The sequence below is a fragment of the Bufo bufo genome, chromosome 3 (genome assembly GCF_905171765.1).
Source record: "Bufo bufo chromosome 3, aBufBuf1.1, whole genome shotgun sequence".
Lineage (NCBI taxonomy): Eukaryota > Metazoa > Chordata > Amphibia > Anura > Bufonidae > Bufo > Bufo bufo.
The window spans coordinates 31,346,175-31,371,194 of record NC_053391.1 but is presented as its reverse complement, the minus strand read 5'-3'; the positions used below and the strand labels follow the sequence as shown (position 1 = coordinate 31,371,194).

At 42.9% G+C, this 25,020-nt stretch overlaps 2 protein-coding genes across 7 annotated transcripts in view; both read left to right on the top strand.

Moving 5' to 3' along the window:
• The window catches only part of ACP6 (acid phosphatase 6, lysophosphatidic), a 51,973-nt gene extending 43,934 nt beyond the window's left edge, over nt 1–8,039 (top strand). For all 6 annotated transcript variants that reach the window (XM_040423026.1, XM_040423025.1, XM_040423024.1 and 3 more), the window contains exon 11: nt 7,074–8,039. In XM_040423026.1, the coding sequence (XP_040278960.1) occupies nt 7,074–7,220 (147 nt within the window). In that variant the 3' untranslated portion in view covers nt 7,221–8,039. The remainder of the gene's footprint in view (nt 1–7,073) is intronic.
• An 8,054-nt stretch (nt 8,040–16,093) lies between these two features.
• On the top strand, nt 16,094–17,668 carry LOC120993193 (tigger transposable element-derived protein 1-like). Its single transcript, XM_040421752.1, has 2 exons — nt 16,094–16,189; nt 16,797–17,668. Exon 2 carries the CDS (start codon nt 16,810–16,812, stop codon nt 17,650–17,652), a length of 843 nt encoding a protein of 280 aa, XP_040277686.1. The 5' UTR covers nt 16,094–16,189; nt 16,797–16,809; the 3' UTR covers nt 17,653–17,668.
• The last annotated feature ends 7,352 nt before the right edge of the window (nt 17,669–25,020 follow it).

Below are 25,020 nucleotides of genomic sequence, written 5' to 3'. Positions count from 1 at the left end.
ATATACCCCCCCCCCCCCCCCCCCCGGCTGTATTTTGGTAATAACATTTGCTTATGGCGTTGCCCTTTAAGCAGCTCCTTGTACCCCTCCTACACCCTCTGTTTTGTAGCTGTAATCCCCGGCTGGGAGTTGCAGTAATATTTCAGGGAGCCGCGCTCTCCGGCTATTGATTTTAGAATTGAATTAGATGGTGCGAATCCTCTGATCGCGGCGCGCTGTCTGCAGATGTAATGAACTCCGACGCGTTTCCTCCAACCCCGTGCTGCCTGCGGGGCTCGGCCTGTTCTACTACCAAGTTCTGGAGACTGTTTACATCGGTGTCTTCCGCTGTTTCTACAAGTTGTGTATTGTGTGATAGACCGCTCGCTATTTTATACGCCAGTCAGCCATAACATTAAAACCGGGGACATGACATGTCGTGGAGGATGGGGGGGGGGGGGATATATTCGGAAGCAGGGGATCGGTCAGGTCTTGAAGTTGATGTGTTTGAAGTGGGGAAAAGTGGGTAAGCATAAGGATCCGAGCGCCAAATAGTGATGGACGATTGGGTCAGAGCGTTTCCAAAATGGCTGTGGGGTGTTCCAGGTATGTAGGGGTTAGTACCTGCCAAAAGTGGTCCAAGGAAGGGTCATGGGTCATTGAAGCACATAGGAGTGAACACTAGCCAATCTGGTCCAATTCAACAGAAGACGTACCATAGAGCAAACTGCTGACAACATTCGTGCTGGCGATGATAGAAAGGTGTCAGACCCCCAGGGCATCTGGGACTCGTAGCCGCAGACTGTGGCTATGGCCACTATTGCCTCTGATACACATAGAGCCCTAGAAAGGGTTCTCACACCAGTAAAAGATCACTTTCAAGATCTCTGCTTGCTGTTGACTGGAAACAACAATCATTGCACCCAGGGGTTAAAACTTGATGTTCTCACAGCTGAGGGTTTGTTACAATAGTATCCTGGGGACATCTATATACACTGAACAAAAATATAGACTCAACACTTTCGGTTTCGCTCCCATTTTGCATGAGCTGAACTCAAAGATCTGAAACATTTTCTACAGACACAAAAGACCCATTACTCTCAAATATTGTTCACAAATCTGTGTAAATCTGTGTTAGTGAGCACTTCTCCTTTGCCGAGATAATCCATCCCACCTCACAGGTGCGGCATATGAAGGTGCTGATTAGACAGCAGGAATATTGCACAGGTGTGCCTTAGACTGCCCACAATAAAAGGCCACTCTGAAATATGCACAGTTTTTTTTTTTTGGGGGGGGTGTCAGAAAACCAGCCACCATTTGCCTCACGCAGTGCAACACATCTCCGTCGCATAGAGTTGATCAGGTTGTTGACTGTGGCCTGTGGAATGTTGGTCCACTCCTCTTCTGTGCGAAGTTGCAGAATATTGGCAGGAACTGGAACACGCTGTCATATACGCTGATCCAGAGCATCCCAAACACGCTCAATGGGTGACCTGTCCGGTGAGTATGCTGGCCATGCAAGAACTGGGATGTTTTCAGCTTCCAGGAATTGTGTACAGATCCTTGCAATATGGGGCCGTGCATTATCATGCTGCAACATGAGGTGATGGTCGTGGATGAATGGCACAACAATAGCCCTCAGGATTTCATCACGGTATCTCTGTGCATTCAAAATGCCATCAATAAAATGCACCTGTGTTCGTTGTCCATAACATACGCCTGCCCATACCATAACCCCACCGCGGGCCACTCAATCCACAACGTTGACGTCAGCAAACCGCTCACCCACACATGACGCCACACACGCTGTCTGCCAACTGCCCTGAACAGTGAAAACCGGGATTTATCCGTGAACAGAACGCCTCTCCAACGTGCCAGAAGCTATCAAACGTGAGCATTTGCCCACTCAAGTCGGTTATGACGACGAACTGCAGTCAGGTCCAGACCCCGATGAGGACGACGAGCAGAGGAGCTTCCCTGAGACGGTTTCTGACAGTTTGTGCAGAAATTCATGGTTATGCAAACCGATTGTTGCTGCAGCTGTCCGGGTGGCTGGTCTCAGACGATCATGAAGGTGAACATGCTGGATGTGGAGGTCCTGGGCTGGTGTGGTTACACATGGTCTGTGGTTGTGAGGCCGGTTGGATGTACTGCCAAATTCTCTGAAACGCCTTTGGAGACGGCTTATGGTAGAGAAATGAACATTCATTGCACGGGCAACAGTTCTAGTAGACATTCCTGCAGTCAGCATGCCAATTGCACGCTCCCTCAAACGTTGTGACATCTGTGGCATTGTGCTGTGTGATCAAACTGCACATTTCAGAGTGGCCTTTTATTGTGGGCAGTCTAAGGCACAGCTGTGCAATATTCCTGCTGTCTAATCAGCACCTTGATATGCCAGACCTGTGAGGTGGGATGGATTATCTCGGCAAAGGAGAAGCGCTCACTAACACAGATTTAGACGGATTTGTGAACAATATTTGAGAGTAATGGGTCTTTTGTGTCTGTAGAAAATGTTTCAGATCTTTGAGTTCAGCTCATGCAAAATAGGAGCAAAACCGAAAGTGTTGCGTTTATATTTTTGCTCGCTGAAGATCCTGCTCAGTGGATTTATTGAGTAGTTGAGAACATGGAGTCCCACCAATACTCCCCTCCTTTCTCACAGAACTCAGCTCTGATCTGTCTTATCCTTTTTTACTTTATAATTATTACATACAGCCAGCAGGTGGCGCAGGATCCGCATCCAGGGCTCTGCACAGATAGAATTGCCTTTGTTGTACTGTCCCCAGAATATGAGCCACAAACACAGAGGTTATACTGTATATCCACCGGGGATTTCACCCGTTAGCCCCTCGCATTAGAATATTCTTCCTTAGCTTTTCCTCTCTGGAAATTGTCCCACTATTCGCTTTCCTTCTACCAATAGCTCCTGCCTAGCAAGTGGAGTTGTTTCCTCCTGAAAAGGGCACCCCGACTTCTTAATAGCTATTCCCATATAGCTACTGCACTCTGCAATAAGTGTTCCCACGCATTTCCACTAATGTCAGGTTCATCAGACCTTTTGTACAATATTTTCTGGGGCTGTTATGTATGATGACGCCTTAGATGAGCTGGCTTACAGCTACATGCATTGGTAACTTTTATTTTACAACCCCCCCCCTCCCCCCGGGTTATACCAGTCAGCGATGTGTCTACCAGTCCAGTGTCAGCTATAGGCCATTGAACACTTGATGCATTTGTGATGTGCATGAGCATTGGGTTTGGCGTCTATTGTAGACTATTGCAAATGTATTGAAGGCGGTGTACACCATTTTTTTTATTATTGCATTTTGAGCTAAAAATTATTTTTTTCAATTTGTCTTTATTACAAATATGGAGCCCTTTTCTCTGTACAGAGCTGAGGTGCTCTACTAGCAGGATATTAATTTTCTCTCTGCTCTGTCAGACCAGGAGCTGACGGCTCCTTATCTTTGACCTTATTAAACACTCATTATAGCTCAGCTCTTATCTTACTGATAAGAATGTGGCTTAAATAAGTGTTTATGACCTTTTTAGTAATTTACAGAGAAGGGCACAAAGCAAAAGTACCACTCACATAGCTAAAAAATAACTGTTAAACCTTTATGACAGAACGGCTCAATATTTTTAATAAAGACCAATTGAAAAAAATGATTTTTTAGCCCCAAATGAGTAAAATGGAATCATAAGAAAAAAAATTGTCCCCAGAGGTGTACATAGCCTTTAAGTATTCAGTGTGCACGTATGTTGGGCCTGGAGTGTATTGTAAACCATCTTGAATGCCTAAAGTATTGTGCACATATGTTGGCTCCGGCCTCTACTGTATGCGTTAAGTATTCAGTGCGCATGCACATTGGGTCTGGAAACTATTGTAAACCACTGCGCATGCATCAAGATCTTTGACACGCATGAACCTATTGGATGGGGTAGATATTGGTTGTATATACAGTACAGACCAAAAGTTTGGACACACCTTCTCATTCAAAGAGTTTTCTTTATTTTCATGACTATGAAGGCATCAAAACTATGAATTAACACATGTGGAATTATATACATAACAAAGAAGTGTGAAACAGCTGAAAATATGTCATATTCTAGGTTCTTCAAAGTAGCCACCTTTTGCTTTGATTACTGCTTTGCACACTCTTGGCATTCTCTTGATGAGCTTCAAGAGGTAGTCCCCTGAAATGGTCTTCCAACAGTCTTGAAGAAGTTCCCAGAGATGCTTAGCACTTGTTGGCCCTTTTGCCTTCACTCTGCGGTCCAGCTCACCCCAAACCATCTCGATTGGGTTCAGGTCCGGTGACTGTGGAGGCCAGGTCATCTGGCGCAGCACCCCATCACTCTCCTTCATGGTCAAATAGCCCTTACTTTCAAAGTTTTCCCAATTTTTCGGCTGACTGACTGACCTTCATTTCTTAAAGTAATGATGGCCACTCGTTTTTCTTTACTTAGCTGCTTTTTCTTGCCATAATACAAATTCTAACAGTCTATTCAGTAGGACTATCAGCTGTGTATCCACCTGACTTCTCCTCAACGCCACTGATGGTCCCAACCCCATTTATAAGGCAAGAAATCCCACTTATTAAACCTGACAGGGCACACCTGTGAAGTGAAAACCATTTCAGGGGACTGCTTCTTGAAGCTCATCAAGAGAATGCCAAGAGTGTGCAAAGCAGTAATCAAAGCAAAAGGTGGCTACTTTGAAGAACCTAGAATATGACATATTTTCAGTTGTTTCACACTTGTTTGTTATGTATATAATTCCACATGTGTTAATTCATAGTTTTGATGCCTTCAGTGTGAATCTACAATTTTCATAGTCATGAAAATAAAGAAAACTCTTTAAATGAGAAGGTGTGTCCAAACTTTTGGTCTGTACTGTACGTATGTATGTATGAATGTTCACTGCGCACATAAATATATATATACGTGCTGTGCCCCTGAGCTCCAATGCAACAAATCCTCTGCTGTAGTTACACGACAGAAAATCTGCCCAGTGTAGGTATAACGTAAAAAGGGTCGACATCTTACAAGACACATGACATAAGATGGTGGTCTTTGCACAAAGTGGTCTGGGGGTGCAAAAGAAACAGCCGCGTTGCAGACAGAGCAGTGGGGGAGGGCTCCTGCTGCAGCCAGTTGCTTTACAGACAGCATCAGGGCTGAACTGAAAAAATGGCCGATCTCCTTGGACACGCAGGGCAGAATTCTCTATATATTTTCACTGGTTAAATTGTGAGATGAGACCAGACCAGGTGATGGAAGAGGAGGAGATTAAGGGAGGAAGTGCTGCTTTTTCCCCCATTTAGCATCGCTTTAAGAAATACGTCAGCTATACAAATTAGTGTTTTTTTTTTGTTTGTTTGTTTTTTCTTCTCCTGACTCCCTGCCCCCCATTACCACTACTTTACCTCACATCTGTCCAGTCCCAGAAAACTATATTTACATCCACATGTGTGAGATATGACGCTGGATGCGTCGCCGGACCTTTACTATCCCCCAGACGGTGAGCGTTCTGCAGTCCTGGTGGCGAGGCGTGGCGGTCATTTCCCTTTTAATCAACTTAATGCAAATTCCTGAAAATTTCTTTAAGCGCTTTGCTCCCGTTTTTTTTGCCGCCATCATCATGATAGATAAGTCCTAGAGCAAAGGCTGAGAATGTTCCTTAGTAAGACATCTGTTTTCCCTCACCGACAGCTCGAGACACGGGCAAATCATTTGTGAGGCACATATGTAATTCTGAGGCTCCTGCAGAAATGCGGAGAGGTCACCTGAGGCAGACGCCTTATAGAATATACATTAAAGGGGTACTCATCCCCAAAATATTGCATCCCTACATTACATGTTCTATGTTAAAGTCATTCAGGTAAAAAAAAAAAAATCTGATTAATAACGCAGATGTAATGAGGCTGGTTGCTATGGATACACTGCATAAGAACTACATTATTTGTAGTGTTGTCAGACACAATATGCATAGCAACCAGTCTGTCCGACATTAGTCAGAAGCGAGGGGCTCCGGGGGGGACATTACAACATCTATTACTGCTGTATTAATTAGATTTTTGGTCAAATTTAGATTAAAAAAATATATAAATCTAGACTCTTTCAGAGTCACAAACCAACACGGAGGAAGTTGTACACTGTCTGGTCACACAGTCACCCATCTCTACACAAATCTGCACAGACCCTTCCATCTCTCTTCTGTCTATTCCTTTGTACCCCAAACTACTTGAGTTTGTACTATTTATCTGCCGGTTATCGATCGCTCATATCTATCTATCGCCCATATTTATCTATCGCTCATATCTATCTATCTATCGCCCATATTTATCTATCGCTCCTATCTATCTATCTATCGCCCCCATATCTATCTATCGCTCATATCTATCTATCTATCTATCGCTCATATCTATCTATCTATCGCTCATATCTATCTATCGCTCATATCTATCGCCCATATCTATCTATCGCTCATATCTATCTATCGCTCATATCTATCTATCGCTCATATCTATCTATCTATCGCCCATATCTATCTATCTATCGCTCATATCTATCTATCGCTCATATCTATCTATCGCTCATATCTATCGATCGCTCATATCTATCGATCGCTCATATCTATCGATCGCTCATATCTATCGATCGCTCATATCTATCTATCTATCGCTCATATCTATCTATCTATCGCTCATATCTATCGATCGCTCATATCTATCTATCTATCGCTCATATCTATCTATCTATCGCTCATATCTATCTATCGCTCATATCTATCTATCTATCGCCCATATCTATCTATCGCCCATATCTATCTATCGCTCATATCTATCTATCGCTCATATCTATCTATCGCTCATATCTATCTATCGCTCATATCTATCTATCTATCGCCCATATCTATCTATCGCTCATATCTATCTATCGATCGCTCATATCGATCGCTCATACCTATCGATCGCTCATACCTATCGATCGCTCGCTCGCTCGTATCTATCTATCGATCTATCATATCTGTCTATTCTTAGGTCTGAGATCTTTTTACTGATCAGTAATGATTTTCTGCTCTCCAGGAACAAGTGGTGAGGGGCTGCAGCTCCGGCCTGTGTCCCCTCGATCAGTTTCTGAACGCCCTCTCTGAATTCGTGTTGAGTCCAGAAGACTACAGGACACTGTGCTGCCGGACTGAGGAGGAACCTGCTGACAAGGCCAAGGACTAGCACCCCCAACATCAACCCAGACCTCCTTGTAGCCAGAAGAAGGACTAAACGTCAGACCATGCCATCCATCACATCTACATAAAAAGATCTGAACACTTAATCTTAATTATCATCAGGGCTCCGCTCACAATCCTGTTAGCTGCGGCGTGTGCATCCGCCAGCATCCCCTGCTGGTTCAGTGTCTGCACGGAGCTCATTCTGGCTACTTGTTTTCTGTATATCAGGTAATGAACAATAATTTGATGTAAGAGTAACTCGCACTCCTTCCCCCACATTATAGGTGCTCAGCTGTTGTTGGAGGTGTGTCTAATGGCCACCTTGCTGACTGTTTCCAATAATAACCAGCAGATTTGTGAATGCAGCTCTGGAGGATAATACAGGCTGTTACTCAGGAGATTTACAAGATGACTATAAAGGGATCATCCGATGGTATGGCGATACAGCTTGATCAGTGTTTAATGAAAAAAATATGCAGCTTTTTTCCATATACTTGTCTACGTTCAGTGGCTGAAGCCCGTCCTGCTCGCACAGCTGTAGTTTGTCACAGTGTGTCAGTCAGAACTGTCAGCCCGGAGACCAGCACTGGAGAGAGATTTGCTCTTGGGTTGTATTTAGCGCACAGAGGATTGTCCAGCACTGAAGACACTTGTAAGAAGCAGATTTTCATCCCCCTCCTGGATGGAAATGATGAGTGTTTCCGATTATGAACAGCAAGCAGAGATCTTGAAGATTGCTAGCAGTTGTAACACAAGTGTATTAGGAAGATGCAAAACTTTTAATTGTACAAAGATAATTGCTATAAAATTTCTGCAACTAAACAAATCTATCGTTTCCATTAGTTCTTTTATGGTATCTAAGCAGAGCTTAGATACACCGCTTACCTGCCACGGTATTTTCCTTATGGGGTACACAATCCCCTTCTTTACGTCGCTGCTGTGACAACCATTCAGTCCTCTGTTCCAAGGCCCTATGTGTTGTCAGGTACTGGCAGCCATGCTAAAGGATAAAACTGGTGCTGACTCTTCTTAAAGGGATTGTCCGGTTTGGAATACTCAATATCAAACACCTTGTTAAGGCCTCATGCACATGAACGTATTTTCTTTCCATGTCCGTACGTTTTTTTTGTAGACCGTATGCGGAACCATTCATTTCAATGGGTGTGCAAAAAAACTGAAGTTACTCCGTGTGCATCCCGTTTCCATATGTCCTTTCCACAAAAAAATAGAACATGTCCTATTATTGTCCGCATTACGGACAAGGATAGGACTGTTCTATCAGGGGCCGGCTGTTCCTTTCCGGTTTTTTTGCAGACCACAAAACACATACGGTCGTGTGCATGAGCCTTTGATAGAGGGAGTCATCTGTTCAGGATCCCGATCTCTTGGTTGGAGTTGAGAGCGGCTACAAAGGGTAGCTAACTTTCTCACTCTGGAGGACCGGTCCTGTCTTAGGGCTCATGCACACGACTGTTGTATGTTTTGCGGTCCGCAAATTGCGGATTTGCAAAACATGGATTCCGGCAGTGTGCATTTCACAGAACAGGTGGCCCCTAATAGGACAGTACTAACCTTGTCCGTAGTGCGGACAAGAATAGGACATGTTCTATTTTTTTGCGGAACGGCCATGCGGACTTACGGAAACGGAATGCACACGGAGTCATTTCCGTTTTTTTACAGCCCCATTGAAATTAATGGTTTTGCTTACGGGCGGCAAAAGAACCCCCAAATGGATATGGGAAAAAAATATGTTCGTGTGCATGAACCCTTACACAGACAACCTATTGATTTTGAATGGGCACTGTGTAATGCCATATGTCTCCTGTGGTGGCGCTGCAGAGAAATTGAACACTTACAGCCAGGTTTCATCACAGATTACAGTTGATCGCTGGAGGGCACATTGTGATCTGTTTACCATCAAGGGAGCCTTCTGTCAATCAAGGATTGTACAAAACGGAGAATCCCTTTACAGAGCCCCCTTGATGGTGACATACCCCTTTAAAGAGCCCCCTTGATGGTGACATACCCCTTTAAAGAGCCCCCTTCATGGTGACATACCCCTTTAAAGAGCCCCCTTCATGGTGACATACCCCTTTAAGGAGCCCCCTTCATGGTGACATACCCCTTTAAGGAGCCCCCTTCATGGTGACATACCCCTTTAAATTAGAACATCAGTGCAAATCCAATCCCCTATAGCAGGGGGTCAGCAACCTTTTGCACCCCAGATGTTGTGAAGCTACAAATCCCAGCATGGAAAGCGGTTTAACTGTTCTCTGAACTTTCATAGCAAGGAATGCAGCATGCTGGGAGTTGTAGTTTCACAACAGCTGGAGTGCCGAAGGCTGCTGAACCCTGCCCTATAGCGTTCTATCAGCAAGGGTAACTGCATCCCCTAAGGCTGCGTTCACACGGGCGAGATTTCCACGCGGGTGCAATGCGGTAGGTGAACGTATTGCACCCGCACTGAATCCGGACCCATTCATTTCAATGGGGCTGTTCAGATGAGCGGCGATTTTCACGCATCACTTGTGCGTTGCGTGAAAATCGCAGCCTGCTCTATATTCTGCGTTTTTCATAGAAGTGAATGGGGTTGCGTGAAAATCGCAAGCAAGTGCGGATGCAGTGCGATTTTCACGCATGGTTGCTAGGAGACGATCGGGATGGGGACCCGATCTGTATTATTTTCCCTTTATAACATGGTTATAAGGGAAAATAATAGCATTCTGAATACAGAATGCATAGTACAATAGGGCTGGAGGGGTTAAAAAAAATTAACTCACCTTCTCCTCTTGTTCGCGTAGTTCCCGGTCTCTTCTTTACTTCTTTAATGATGAACTACCGGATAGGACCTGTGGTGACGTCAGATCACATGCTCCAATCACATGGTCCATCACCACGGTGATGGACCATGTGATTGGAGCATGTGATCTGACGTCACCAAAAGTCCTTTAGCCCACAGCTCATCTTTAAAGAAGTAAAGAAGAGACTGGGAACTACGCGAACAAGAGGAGAAGGTGAGTTATTTTTTTTTTTTTTTTTTTAACCCTCAATTGATCACCTACTAAGCATTCTCTATTCAGAATGCTATTATTTTCCCTTATAACCATGTTATAAGGGAAAATAATAACATCTACACAACACCGAACCCAAACCCGAACTTCTATGAACTTTAGATCACTGCATCTTTATTACCTTACAATGAAGCTCCAGTAACAGGCAGAGCGGGAGGCGGCGTAACGTCACTTACTCACATGACGCGCCTGCTTCATTCATAAAGTAGGTGGAGCAGGCGCGTCATGTGAGTAAGTGACGTTACGCCGCCGCCCGCTCTGCCGGTTACTGGAGCTTCATTGTAAGGTAAAAGAAGATGTGGTGATTTAAAGTAAAAGTTACTGCTGTGAGCGGCGGGGCTGTTATGGGGAGGGGGGGGGGGTCTGTGGATGACACTGCTATGGGGGAGATCTGTGGATGACACATATAGCATAAGATGCTATATAGTGTCATCCACAGATCCCCTCCATAATTGCCATCCACAATTTGTTTTAATATGGCCTTTGAACATAATTTTTCAAGTAAAATCATATAAACCCCTTTTTTTGTCATTTTGGTGTTTTTTCCCGATTAATCGATTAAATTATCGACAACTAATCGATTATTCAAATAATAGTTATCTGCAGCCCTACTTATAACGCCATATCAGCATGGCGTCATGAGGGTTCGGTCATGTCAAACTAATTTAATCAGTTTTTATGAGGAGGTAAGTTCTAGACTTGACAGCGGCGAATCAATGGATGTCGTATATCTGGACTTCTCCAAAGCATTTGACACTGTACCACATAAAAGGTTAGTATATAAAATGAGAATGCTTGGACTGGGAGAAAATGTCTGTATGTGGGTAAGTAACTGGCTCAGTGATAGAAAACAGAGGGTGGTTATTAGTGGTACACACTCAGATTGGGTCACTGTCACTAGTGGAGTACCTCAGGGGTCAGTATTGGGCCCTATTCTCTTCAATATATTTATTAATGATCTTGTAGAAGGCTTGCATAGTAAAGTATAAATTTTTGCAGATGACACTAAACTGTGTAAAGTAATTAACACTGAAGAGGACAGTATACTGTGTATATATACTACAGAGGACAGTATACTGTGTGTGTATATATATATATATATACACTACAGAGGACAGTATACTGTATATACACTGCTCAAAAAAATAAAGGGAACACTTAAACAACACAATGTAACTCCAAGTCAATCACACTTCTGTGAAATCAAACTGTCCACTTAGGAAGCAACACTGAGTGACAATCAATTTCACATGCTGTTGTGAAAATGGGATAGACAACAGGTGGAACTGACTGCCATTAGGTACCGAGATGAGATCCTCAGACCCCTTGTGAGACCATATGCTGGTGCAGGTTGGCCCTGGGTTCCTCCTAATGCAAGACAATGCTAGACCTCATGTGGCTGGAGTGTGTCAGCAGTTCCTGCAAGACGAAGGCATTGATGCTATGGACTGGCCCGCCCGTTCCCCAGACCTGAATCCAATTGAGCACATCTGGGACATCATGTCTCGCTCTATCCATCAACGTCACGTTGCACCACAGACTGTCCAGGAGTTGGCAGATGCTTTAGTCCAGGTCTGGGAGGAGATCCCTCAGGAGACCGTCCGCCACCTCATCAGGAGCATGCACAGGCGTTGTAGGGAGGTCATACAGGCACGTGGAGGCCACACACACTACTGAGCCTCATTTTGACTTGTTTTAAGGACATTACATCAAAGTTGGATCAGCCTGTAGTGTGTTTTTCCACTTTAATTTTGAGTGTGACTCCAAATCCAGACCTCCATGGGTTGAAAATTTTGATTTACATTTTTTATTTTTGTGTGATTTTGTTGTCAGCACATTCAACTATGTAAAGAACAAAGTATTTCAGAAGAATATTTAATTAATTCAGATCTAGGATGTGTTATTTTTTTGAGCAGTGTATATATACTACAAAGGACAGTATACTGTGTATATATACTACAGAAGACAGTATACTGTATATATATACACTACAGAGGACAGTATACTAGAGAGGACCGTATACTGTATGTATATTACAAAGGCAGTATACTGTATATATATATACACACACACACACTAAAGGACCGTATACTGTATATATACTACAGAGGATAGTGTGTGTATGTATGTGTGTGTGTGTGTATATATATATATATATATATATACATATACACAGTCCTGATCAAAAGTTTAAGACCACTTGAAAAATGGCAAAAAATACTATTTAGCATGGCTGAATCTTAACAAGGTTCCAAGTAGAGCTTCAACATGCAACAAGAAGAAATGGGAGTGAGACAAAACATTTTTTGAGCATTCAATTTAATGAAAACAACTAATAAACTGAAACAGGCTGTTTTTCAGCCGATCAAAAGTTTAGGACCACACCTCCAAAACCCTCCCCCAAAACGAAAATCCAACTTCCAAACATGAGCTCAGTAATGAGTAGCTCCACCATTATTGTTTCGGCATGCTTGATGCAAGCGTTTCCATGAGGTGAGTGGGAACATTTCTCCAAGTGGTGAAGACGGCCGCACGAAGGCCATCTACTGTCTGGAACTGTTGTCCATTTTTGTAAACTTCCCTTGCCATCCATCCCCAAAGGTTCTCGATTGGATTTAGATCAGGGGAACACGCAGGATGGGCCAAAAGAGTGATGTTATTCTCCTGGAAGAAGTCCCTTGTCCTGCGGGCATTGTGTACTGTAGCGTTGTCCTGTTGAAAACCCCAGTCGTTACCACACAGACGAGGGCCCTCAGTCATGAGGAATGCTCTCTGCAACATCTGGACATAGCCAGCGGCCGTTTGACGCCCCTGCACTTCCTGAAGCTCCATTGTTCCACTGAAGGAAAAAGCCCCCCAGACCATTATGACGCCCCCTCCACTGTGGCACGTAGAAAACATCTCAGGTGGGATCTGCTTGTCATGCCAGTAAGGTTGGAAACCATCAAGGTTAAATTTTTTCTCATCGGAGAATAAAACTTTCTTCCACCTTTGAATGTCCCAGGTTTGGTGCTCTCTTGCAAAGTCCAAACGAGCAGTTCTGTGGCATTTAAGGAGACTAGGTCTTTGAAGACGTTTTTTGTTTTTGAAGCCCTTCAGTTTCAGATGCCGTCTGATGGTTATGGGGCTGCAGTCAGCACCAGTAAGGGCCTTAATTTGGGTCGAGGATCGTCCAGTGTCTTGACGGACAGCCAATTGGATCCTCCGGCTCAGTGCTGATGACATTTTTTGGGGTCTCCCACTTGACTTTTTTGTTCCATAACCCTCAGGATCATTTAAGAAATTCCAAATGACTGTCTTACTGCGTCCCACCTCAGCAGCGATGGCGCGCTGTGAGAGACCCTGCTTATGCAGTTCAACAACCCGACCACTTTCAAAAAGGGAAAGTTTATTTGCCTTTGCCATCACAATGTGTGACTACCTGACAGAAAATGACAATGAATCCACATCTTTGCACAGATTTGGCCTTTTAAAAGGCATGTGGTCCTAAAATTTGGATCAGCTGAAAAACAGCCGGTTTCAGTTTAATCGTTATTTTCAATTAATTGAATGCTCAAAAAATGTTTTGTCTCACTCTCATTTCTTCTTGTTGCATGTTGAAGCTCTACTTGGAACCTTGTTAAGATCCAACAATGTAAAATATGATTTTTTGCCATTTTTCAAGTGGTCTTAAACTTTTGATCAGGACTGTGTAGTGTAATATATATATATATATATATATATACACACACACACTACATATACAGTACAGACAAAAAGTCTGGACACACCTTCTCATTCAAAGAGTTTTCTTTATTTTCATGACTATGAAAATTGTAGATTCACACTGAAGGCATCAAAACTATGAATTAACACATGTGGAATTATATACATAACAAACAAGTGTGAAACAACTGAAAATATGTCATATTCTAGGTTCTTCAAAGTAGCCACCTTTTGCTTTGATTACTGCTTTGCACACTCTTGGCATTCTCTTGATGAGCTTCAAGAGGTAGTCCCCTGAAATGGTTTTCACTTCACAGGTGGGCCCTGTCAGGTTTAATAAGTGGGATTTCTTGCCTTATAAATGGGGTTGGGACCATCAGTTGCGTTGAGGAGAAGTCAGGTGGATACACAGCTGATAGTCCTACTGAATAGACTGTTAGAATTTGTATTATGGCAAGAAAAAAGCAGCTAAGTAAAGAAAAACGAGTGGCCATCATTACTTTAAGAAATGAAGGTCAGTCAGTCAGCCGAAAAATTGGGAAAACTTTGAAAGTAAGGGCTATTTGACCATGAAGGAGAGTGATGGGGTGCTGCGCCAGATGACCTGGCCTCCACAGTCACCGACCTGAACCCAATCAAGATGGTTTGGGGTGAGCTGGACCGTAGAGTGAAGGCAAAAGGGCCAACAAGTGCTAAGCATCTCTGGGAACTCCTTCAAGAGTTGGAAGACCATTTCAGGGGACTACCTCTTGAAGCTCATCAAGAAAATGCCAAGAGTGTGCAAAGCAGTAATCAAAGCAAAAAGTGGCTACTTTGAAGAACCTAGAATATGACGTATTTTCAGTTGTTTCACACTTGTTTGTTATGTATATAATTCCACATGTGTTAATTCATAGTTTTGATGCCTTCATAGTCATGAAAATAAAGAAAACTCTTTGAATGAGAAGGTGTGTCCAAACTTTTGGTCTGTACTGTATATTACAGAGGACAGTATACTGTGTATATACACTACAGAGGATAGTATACTGTGTGTATATATATACACACACACACACATACATACACACACACACTACAGAGGACAGTATACTGTGTGTATATACACTACAGAGGATAGTATACTGTGTGTATATATATATATACAGTGATACCTCGGTTCACGAACGCTTCTGTTCACGAACAACTCGGTTCACGAACAGAAAAGTTCATAAAAATATGCTCCGGTTCACGAACTCCGCCTCGGTTCACGAACAGGAGCCGCGGCCATTTTAATGCTATTTCCAGGCTGTCACATGTTCGTCACTTCCTGTAGGAAGATCGTGGAGAGAAGAAGAGACACTGAAAGAAGTACTGTGAGTACTCTGCAAACATTGGTGTGCTTTTTAGCACATACAGTACTATACAGTTCACTGGACACCCAATATGGCTCCCAAGAAGCATAGTGGAAAGAAGAAAGTGCGGAGCAGCAATGAAGGTGATAAGAACAGCAATGCAGGTGACAATGTGCAAAGTGGAAATGCAAGTGACAATGTGCAAAGTGGAAATGCAAGTGACAATGTGCAAAGTGGAAATGCAAGTGACAATGTGCAAAGTGGAAATGCAGGTGACAAGAATGTGCAGCGCAAGCATGGTGGCAAAAAGAAAGTGCAGAGCAGCAATGAAGGTGACAAAAACAGCAATGCAAGTGACAATGTGCAAAGTGGAAATGCAAGTGACAATGTGCAAAGTGGAAATGCAGGTGACAAGAATGTGCAGCGCAAGCATGGTGGCAAAAAGAAAGTGCAGAGCAGCAATGAAGGTGACAAAAACAGCAATGCAAGTGACAATGTGCAAAGTGGAAATGCAAGTGACAATGTGCAAAGTGGAAATGCAGGTGACAAGAATGTGCAGCGCAAGCATGGTGGCAAAAAGAAAGTGCAGAGCAGTAGTAAAGGTGACAGCAAGGTTGTGAAGAAAATAACCATTGAGCTGAAGAAGGAAATTATAGAAAAGCATGACCGTGGTATTCGTGTGACTGATCTGGCCTCGGAGTACAAGATGGCAAAGTCAACAATCTCAACTATTCTGAAAAACAAAGCCGCCATCAAAGGAGCTGATGTTGCAAAAGGAGTAACAATGTTAACCAAGCAGAGGACGCAAGTGCTGGAAGAGGTGGAAAAACTTTTGTTGGTGTGGTTGAATGAGAAACAGCTGGCAGGTGATAGCGTTAGTGAAGCTATGATCTGTGAGAAAGCCAGGAAATTGCACAGTGATTTACTGCAAAGAAGCCCCTCTACAAGTGCAGCAAGTGACGAATTTAAAGCCAGTAGGGGGTGGTTTGAAAAATTCCGCAGGAGAAGTGGCATCCACAGTGTGATTAGACATGGTGAGGCTTCCAGTTCTGACAAGGCCGCAGCAGAAGCCTACAAGTTAGACTTTGCGGAATTCATGAAGACAGAAGGATACGTCCCTCAACAAGTTTTCAACTGTGATGAAACAGGGCTCTTCTGGAAAAAAATGCCTAACAGAACCTATATCACGCAGGAGGAAAAGGCACTACCAGGGCACAAGCCCATGAAGGACAGATTGACCCTTTTGCTGTGTGCCAACGCAAGCGCCGATCTGAAAATTAAACCACTACTGGTGTACCATTCTCAAACCCCTCGTGCATTTAGGCAACAAAATGTGAACAAGGCCAGACTGCCCGTCATGTGGAGAGCCAATGCCAAAGCTTGGGTCACAAGGCAATTGTTTATGGAATGGCTGCACGAGGTGTTTGCACCCACCGTCAGAAAATATCTTTCTGATAACCAGCTGCCTGAAAGGTGCCTTCTTCTGATGGACAATGCCCCGGCACACCCTCCAGCCTTGGTGGATGATATGGATGCTGAGTATGACTTCATCAAGGTAAAGTTCCTCCCCCCCAACACAACACCACTTCTGCAGCCCATGGACCAGCAAGTCATCTGCAACTTCAAGAAGCTGTACACAAAGGCGCTCTTCACTAGGTGTTTTAATGTCACTGAAGAGACGTCCTTGACTTTGAAAGACTTCTGGAAGAAACATTTCAATGTTGTCCACTGCATTAACCTCATTGACAAAGCCTGGGAAGAGGTCACTCCCCGAACCCTAAATTCAGCCTGGAGGAAACTGTGGCCAGAATGTGTCGCTGAACGTGAACATGACTTTGAAGGGTCTGATGCAGAGGTAGTGGAGGAAATTGTGTCCATGGGCAAGAGTATGGGTCTGGACGTTGATGGTGCTGATGTGGAAGAGCTTGTTGAGGAACATAGGGAGGAGCTGACCACGGAAGAACTTTCTGAACTCCACAGTGAGCAGCAGAAGGCACTTCTTGAGGAGCATTCCACTGAGGAAGAGGAAGAAAGGGAGGAGGTTAGCAGTGATGCCATAAAATCCATTATGCAAAAATGGAATGAGTGCCATGATTTTTTTGAAAAGCACCACCCCAACATAACTGTCGTGAACAGAGTGCTAAATCTCATGAATGATAATGTGGTCTCTCATTTCCGGAGGGTTATGCAGCACAGGAAGAGACAAGTGACATTGGACAGATTTTTCAGAAAAACTGAGCCTGCAGCTAGGAGACAAAGGAGAGAGGAAACCCCTGAAGGAGATCCCCCTGATGTCCTTATGGAGGGGGACTCTCCCTCCAAACAATAACTGCCTCCCACCTGCCTTCCTCCATGCCAGAAGTCATGTCAAGCAAGGTTAGTGTCCTCTCTTTATACATTACTATACTGTACTAATGTGTATTGTAATTTGTTTCATATTTTTGTGCTTCAAAAACACCCAAAAAAAGGTCAGCACGGATTAACCGGATTTACATTGAACCCTATGGGAAAATGTGCCTCGGTTCGCGACCAATTCGGTTCGCGACCAGAGTCAGTTCACGAATTAAGTTCGTGAACCGAGGTATCACTGTATATATATATATATATATATATATATATACACACACACACACACATACATACATACACACTACAGAGGATAGTATACTGTGGATATATATACATACACACACTACAGAGGACAGTATACTGTGTGTATATACACTACAGAGGATAGTATACTGTATATATATATATATATATATATACATATACACACACACACTACAGAGGACAGCCTAGTGTGTGTGTATATATATATATATATATATATATATATATACACACACACACACACATACACACTACAAATAACAGTATACAGCTACAGATGGATCTGGATAGATTGGAGTCTTGGGCAGAGAAGTGGCAGATGAGGTTTAACACTGACAAATGTAAGGTTATGCACATGAGAAGGAATAATGCAAGTCACCCGTACATACTAAATGGTAAAACACTGGGTAAGGCTCCATTCACACGTACGCAAGTGTTGTCCGCACCCGTTCCGCAATTGTGGGGAACGGGTGCGGACCCATTCATTCTCTATGGGGACTGAATGGATGCGGAGAGCACACTATGTGCTCTCTGCATTTCTGGAGCGCGGCCCCGGAAAAAATAGAGCATGTCCTATTCTTGTCCGCAATTGCGGACAAGAATAGGCATTTCTATGGGGGTGCCGGCCGGATGTATTGCAGATCTACAATGCGCTACAGACGTGTGAATGGAGCCTAACTCTGACAAATGTTATGCACATGGGAAGGAATAATGCAAGTCACCCGTACATACTAAATGGTAAAACACTGGGTAACACTGACATGGAAAAGGACCTAGGAATTTTAATAAACAGCAAAATAAGCTGCAGAAAACAGTGTCAGGCAGCTGCTGCCAAGGCAAAAAGAATGTGTTGCATCAAAGGGGGCATAGATGCCAGTGATAAGAACATAGTCCTAGCACTTTACACATCACTAGTCAGACCACACATGGAGGACTGTGTACAGTTCTGGGCTCCTGTGAACAATGCAGACATGGCAGGGCTGGAGAGGGTCCAGAGGAGGGCAACTAAAGTAATAACTGGAATGGGGCAACTACAGTACCCTGAAAGATTATCAACATTAGGGTTATTCACTTTAGAATAAAGACAACTGAGGGGAGATCTAATTACTATGTATGAATATATCAGGGGTCAGTACAGAGATCTCTCCCATCATCTATTTATCCCCAGGACTGTGACTGTGACGAGGGGACATCCTCTGCGTCTGGAGGAAAGAAGGTTTGTACACAAACATAGAAGAGGATTCTTTACGGTAAGAGCAGTGAGACTATGGAGCTCTCTGCCTGAGGAGGTGGTGATGGTGAGTACAATAAAGGAATTCAAGAAGGGCCTGGATGTTTTTCTGGAGCGTAATAATATTACAGGCTATAGCTACTAGAGAGGGGTCGTTGATCCAGGGAGTTATTCTGATGCCTGATTGGAGTCGGGAAGGAATTTTTTTTTTTCCCCTTAAGTGGGGAAAATTGGCTTCTACCTCACAGGGTTTTTTTTTTGCCTTCCTCTGGATCAACTTGCAGGATAACAGGCCGAACTGGATGGACAGAGGGATTTTTTTCAGCCTTATAAACTGTTACTATGTGTGACCTAATTTTATAAAAAGATTGTTAGATGTTGAGAAATAATAAAATTCCTCCATCTTCCAAGTTGTTGTTTGTAATGTCTTCTATGAAGCGCGATTGGATTGAGTTCTCACTGATGTACAGCGTTAAACCGCCATTCCAGACAAGGACAAGCTTGCCGCTATTTCTAGCGGAGGAAAGGCAGGAGTAAAGAATTTTCTCTCATTATCCCTCCTAGATATAAATTATATCACCGTAATGAACAATTACAACTGTATATAATGGGTGGACTGACATACTGTATACTAATACTGCCTCCTATGTACAAGAATAAAACTACTATAATACTACTCCTATGTACAGGAATATAACTACTATAATACTGCTCCTATGTACAAGAATATAACTACTATAATACTGCTCCTATGTACAAGGATATAACTACTATAATACTGCTCCTATGTACAAGAATATAACTACTATAATACTGCCTCCTATGTACAAGAATATAACTACTATAATACTGCCTCCTATGTACAAGAATATAACTACTATAATACTGCTCCTATGTACAAGAATATAACTACTATAATACTGCTCCTATGTACAAGAATATAACTACTATAATACTGCTCCTATGTACAATAATATAACTACTATAATACTGCCTCCTATGTACAAGAATATAACTACTATAATACTGCCTCCTATATACAAGAATATAACTACTATAATACTGCTCCTATGTACAAGAGTATAACTACTATAATACTGCCTCCTATGTACAAGAATATAACTACTATAATACTGCTCCTATGTACAAGAATATAACTGCTATAATACTGCTCCTATGTACAAGACTATAACTACTATAATACTACTCCTATGTACAAGACTATAACTACTATAATACTGCTCCTATGTACAAGAATATAACTACTATAATACTGCTCCTATGTACAAGAATATAACCACTATAATACTGCCTCCTATGTACAAGAATATAACTACTATAATACTGCTCCTATGTACAAGAATATATCTACTATAATACTGCTCCCATGTACAAGAATATAACTACTATAATACTGCTCCCATGTACAAGAATATAACTACTATAATACTGCTCCCATGTACAAGAATATAACTACTATAATACTGCTCCCATGTACAAGAATATAACTACTATAATACTGCTCCCATGTACAAGAATATAACTACTATAATACTGCTCCCATGTACAAAAATATAACTACTATAATACTGCCTCCTATGTACAAGAATATAACTACTATAATACTGCTCCTACATACAAGAATATACCTACTATAATACTGCTCCTATGTACAAGAATATATCTACTATAATACTGCTCCCATGTACAAGAATATAACTACTATAATACTGCTCCTATGTACAAGAATATAACTACTATAATACTGCTCCTATGTACAAGGATATAACTGCTATAATACTGCTCCTATGTACAAGAATATATCTACTATAATACTGCTCCCATGTACAAGAATATAACTACTATAATACTGCTCCTATGTACAAGAATATAACTACTATAATACTGCTCCTATGTACAAGAATATAACTACTATAATACTGCTCCCATGTACAAGAATATAACTACTATAATACTGCTCCCATGTACAAAAATATAACTACTATAATACTGCTCCTATGTACAAGGATATAACTGCTATAATACTGCCTCCTACGTACAAGGATATAACTACTATATTACTGCTCCTACATACAAGAATATACCTACTATAATACTGCTCCAATGTACAAGGATATAACTACTATAATACTGCTCCTATGTACAAGGATATAACTGCTATAATACTGCCTCCTATGTACAAGAATATAACTACTATAATACTGTCTCCTATGTACAAGAATATAACTACTATAATACTGCTCCTATGTACAAGAATATAACTACTATAATACTGATCCTATGTACAAAAATATAACTACTATAATACTGCTCCTATGTACAAGAATATAACTACTATAATACTGCTCCTATGTACAAGAATATAACTACTATAATACTGCCTCCTATATACAAGAATATAACTACTATAATACTGCCCCCTATGTACAAGAATATAACTGCTATAATACTGCTCCTATGTACAAGAATATAACTACTATAATACTGCTCCTATGTACAAGAATATCACTACTATAATACTGCTCATATGTACAAGAATATAACTACTATAATACTGCTCCTATGTACAAGAATATAACTACTATAATACTGCTCCTACGTACAAGAATATAACTACTATAATACTGCTCCTATGTACAAGAATATACCTACTATAATACTGCTCCTATGTACAAGAATATAACTACTATAATACTGCTCCTATGTATAAGAATATAACTACTATAATACTTCTGTAATATTAGGGGTGTTGCTCACACTTTGGGTCCCATATGACATTGGAATACATGATGTAATGACTGGGGACTGTGTATATAGAAGTTGTGTACCATATACACCGTAAAGTGTAATGAAATGAAACCTGGGGAACAGAGGAGCTTTGGAACAGCCGCAGCCACCAACACAATCTTTCACAAATTTATCACGTCTGGCACGATGACATCACCACATGACGCCTGCCAACGCTGAACCACCGATGGAAAATGGGAACACAGGATAGGTGAGTAAATAAATTGTAAGCAATGTGGGGCATGCTATGAGGGGTCACGTAAGAAGGCAGCATTCTGTGTGGGAGCTACTTAAGGGGCTTCACACTCTAATGCCCCCTTGAGAGGCCTCCCTCAAACTGCATAGCGGACACTTAGAGGGCACTTAAGGGTTAATCATACTGTGAGAGGGCCTCTTAGGAGCATCATAGTATGAGGAGCACTAAGGGGGCATCATACTGTGAGGGGGGGGGGGGGTAATAAGGGAATTGGGTGGGATTAGAGGTGTGGTTTATTAAAAAAAATAAAATGCCGCTGCACACCATTGCTGTTGTCCTTCCTTTTCTTTTTGTAGCTCTTACCTTTACCTGACATTAGACCCAGCCATGTGGACCTTTTCAAAAAGTACAACTGGAATACTCCTGATACTTCCCTCATCATCTCCCACATAGTCTACTGCAACGTCCTCCTTGTGGCCTCCCCTCTAACAGTCTTGTGCCCCTCCAAACCATCCTCCTCTGCTACTCGATTAATCCACCTCTCCCCTTGTTCTTCAATCTCTTCACTGCTTATCTGCTGTCCTGGAAATGCATTTCAGAATACCGACATACAACCTGTCCTCTCCGTACATCTCTGACCTAATCTCCTGATACCTCCCCACATGTAATCTCCAGTCCACAACCTGTCCTCTCCGTACATCTCTGACCTAATCTCCTGATACCTCCCCACATGTAATCTCCAGTCCACAACCTGTCCTCTCCATACATCTCTGACCTAATCTCTGATACCTCCTCACATGTAATCTCCAGTCCACAACCTGTCCTCTCCATACATCTCTGACCTAATCTCTGATACCTCCTCACATGTAATCTCCAGTCCACAACCTGTCCTCTCCATACATCTCTGACCTAATCTCTGATACCTCCTCACATGTAATCTCCAGTCCACAACCTGTCCTCTCCATACATCTCTGACCTAATCTCTGATACCTCCTCACATGTAATCTCCAGTCCACAACCGGTCCTCTCCGTACATCTCTGACCTAATCTCCTGATACCTCCCCACATGTAATCTCCAGTCCACAACCTGTCCTCTCTATACATCTCTGACCTAATCTCCTGATACCTCCCCACATGTAATCTCTAGTCCACATGTAATCTCCAGTCCACAACCTGTCCTCTCCGTACATCTCTGACCTAATCTCCTGATACCTCCCCAGATGTAATCTCCACTCCACAACCTGTCCTCTCCATACATCTCTGACCTAATCTCTGATACCTCCTCACATGTAATCTCCAGTCCACAACCGGTCCTCTCCGTACATCTCTGACCTAATCTCTAGTCCACATGTAATCTCTAGTCCACAACCTGTCCTCTCTATACATCTCTGACCTAATCTCCTGATACCTCCCCAGATGTAATCTCCACTCCACAACCTGTCCTCTCCGTACATCTCTGACCTAATCTCCTGATACCTCCCCAGATGTAATCTCCACTCATCTCTGATCCTCACAGGAACTCCTTTGCTCACGTCTTATGTGCTCCTCACAATTTCTCCTGTAAATCCCCCCATACTCTGGAGCCCCCCACCATTCAAAACCAACCTGAACCCCCCCCCTTCCTACAATAATCCTGCTGCCACTGCACAGCTTCTACCCTCACCTATTGTCTCCTTCCCTTGTAGACTGTTAGCCCCCGTGGTCAGGGTCCTCTCCCCAGTCCATGCTTATTGGACTTGGTTTTGTTTTGACCCCTTTACTTATGTACAGCTCCCTGGTATTATTGGTGCTATAAAGTAAAACCATCATCATCCTGCACAACCATAGCGAGCGGACGGAGAGAGACATCCGCTCATTAAATGAATCCATTCCCTCTGTGGGCAATTAGCACAAGGAAGCCAGGATCCCGCTCTGAGGAAAGGTTAGTGCTCATCTGTAAAGTTCTTGAAAGCGAAGCTGTAACGTTCTCCTCCTGTACAGGACTTCCCATCATTGTTCAGCTTGTGCTGTGGGCAGAGCCAGTAGTCATCCCCTTCTCAGAGGGTGATATTAGAATGAACGGTAACACTTATTTTTTTTATCACAGGACCTGCTGTGGACAGCTCAGTACCTCCTCCACTTCTCTGCAGTGACCTCTGCACAGGTCAGAGCATGCCCACAACACTGAGACCACCCTATCTCTGCTCTCACAGCCATCTACACTCATGCTCCTCGCTCGGCTAATGACCTACAACTCTCACACTCCCTTCGTCAGGACTGCTCTTGTGCTGTCCCCATCTATGATATTTTCTCCCAACATTCTTCAAGGAGATCTAGGTCCATGGCCTGCACACAACCTGACTCTGACCTGAACCCGGTACCCACAATGCATTGCTCTGCACTTGGCGGGCACCAGGTTCATGCAGCTTTATTTATGGGGCCGGTCACATGACACATCAGTAGACCTAGGAACCATGAGCTTGACTAATCCGCATTACAGGGAGACTCCTCGCTGCTCACACTTCCGCAGTGAATGGTCCGTAGGCTCATGTGTAAGGAAGCACGGAGACCCTATAGGGCAGTATTACACGTTAATAGTTTCCCGCACAGTTTTGGGCTAAATGTGTTTGTTATCTATTTACATTAAGCCCTGTAAGGGCCTAAAGGGGATGACCAAGATTAAGACAATCCCACCTCTCATCTGCCAGTCAGGGTTTGGTTACTTGGCTGTATATCCAGATGACCACCGATCACTGGCCTCAGTGTTGATTGGCGGCTGTGCCAACATGTCCGGATACACACATGACTGCTGCAGCCAATTAAAATGTTACCTTTCTTTCTTATTGCCATAGTATAGGGGTTGTGCCAAG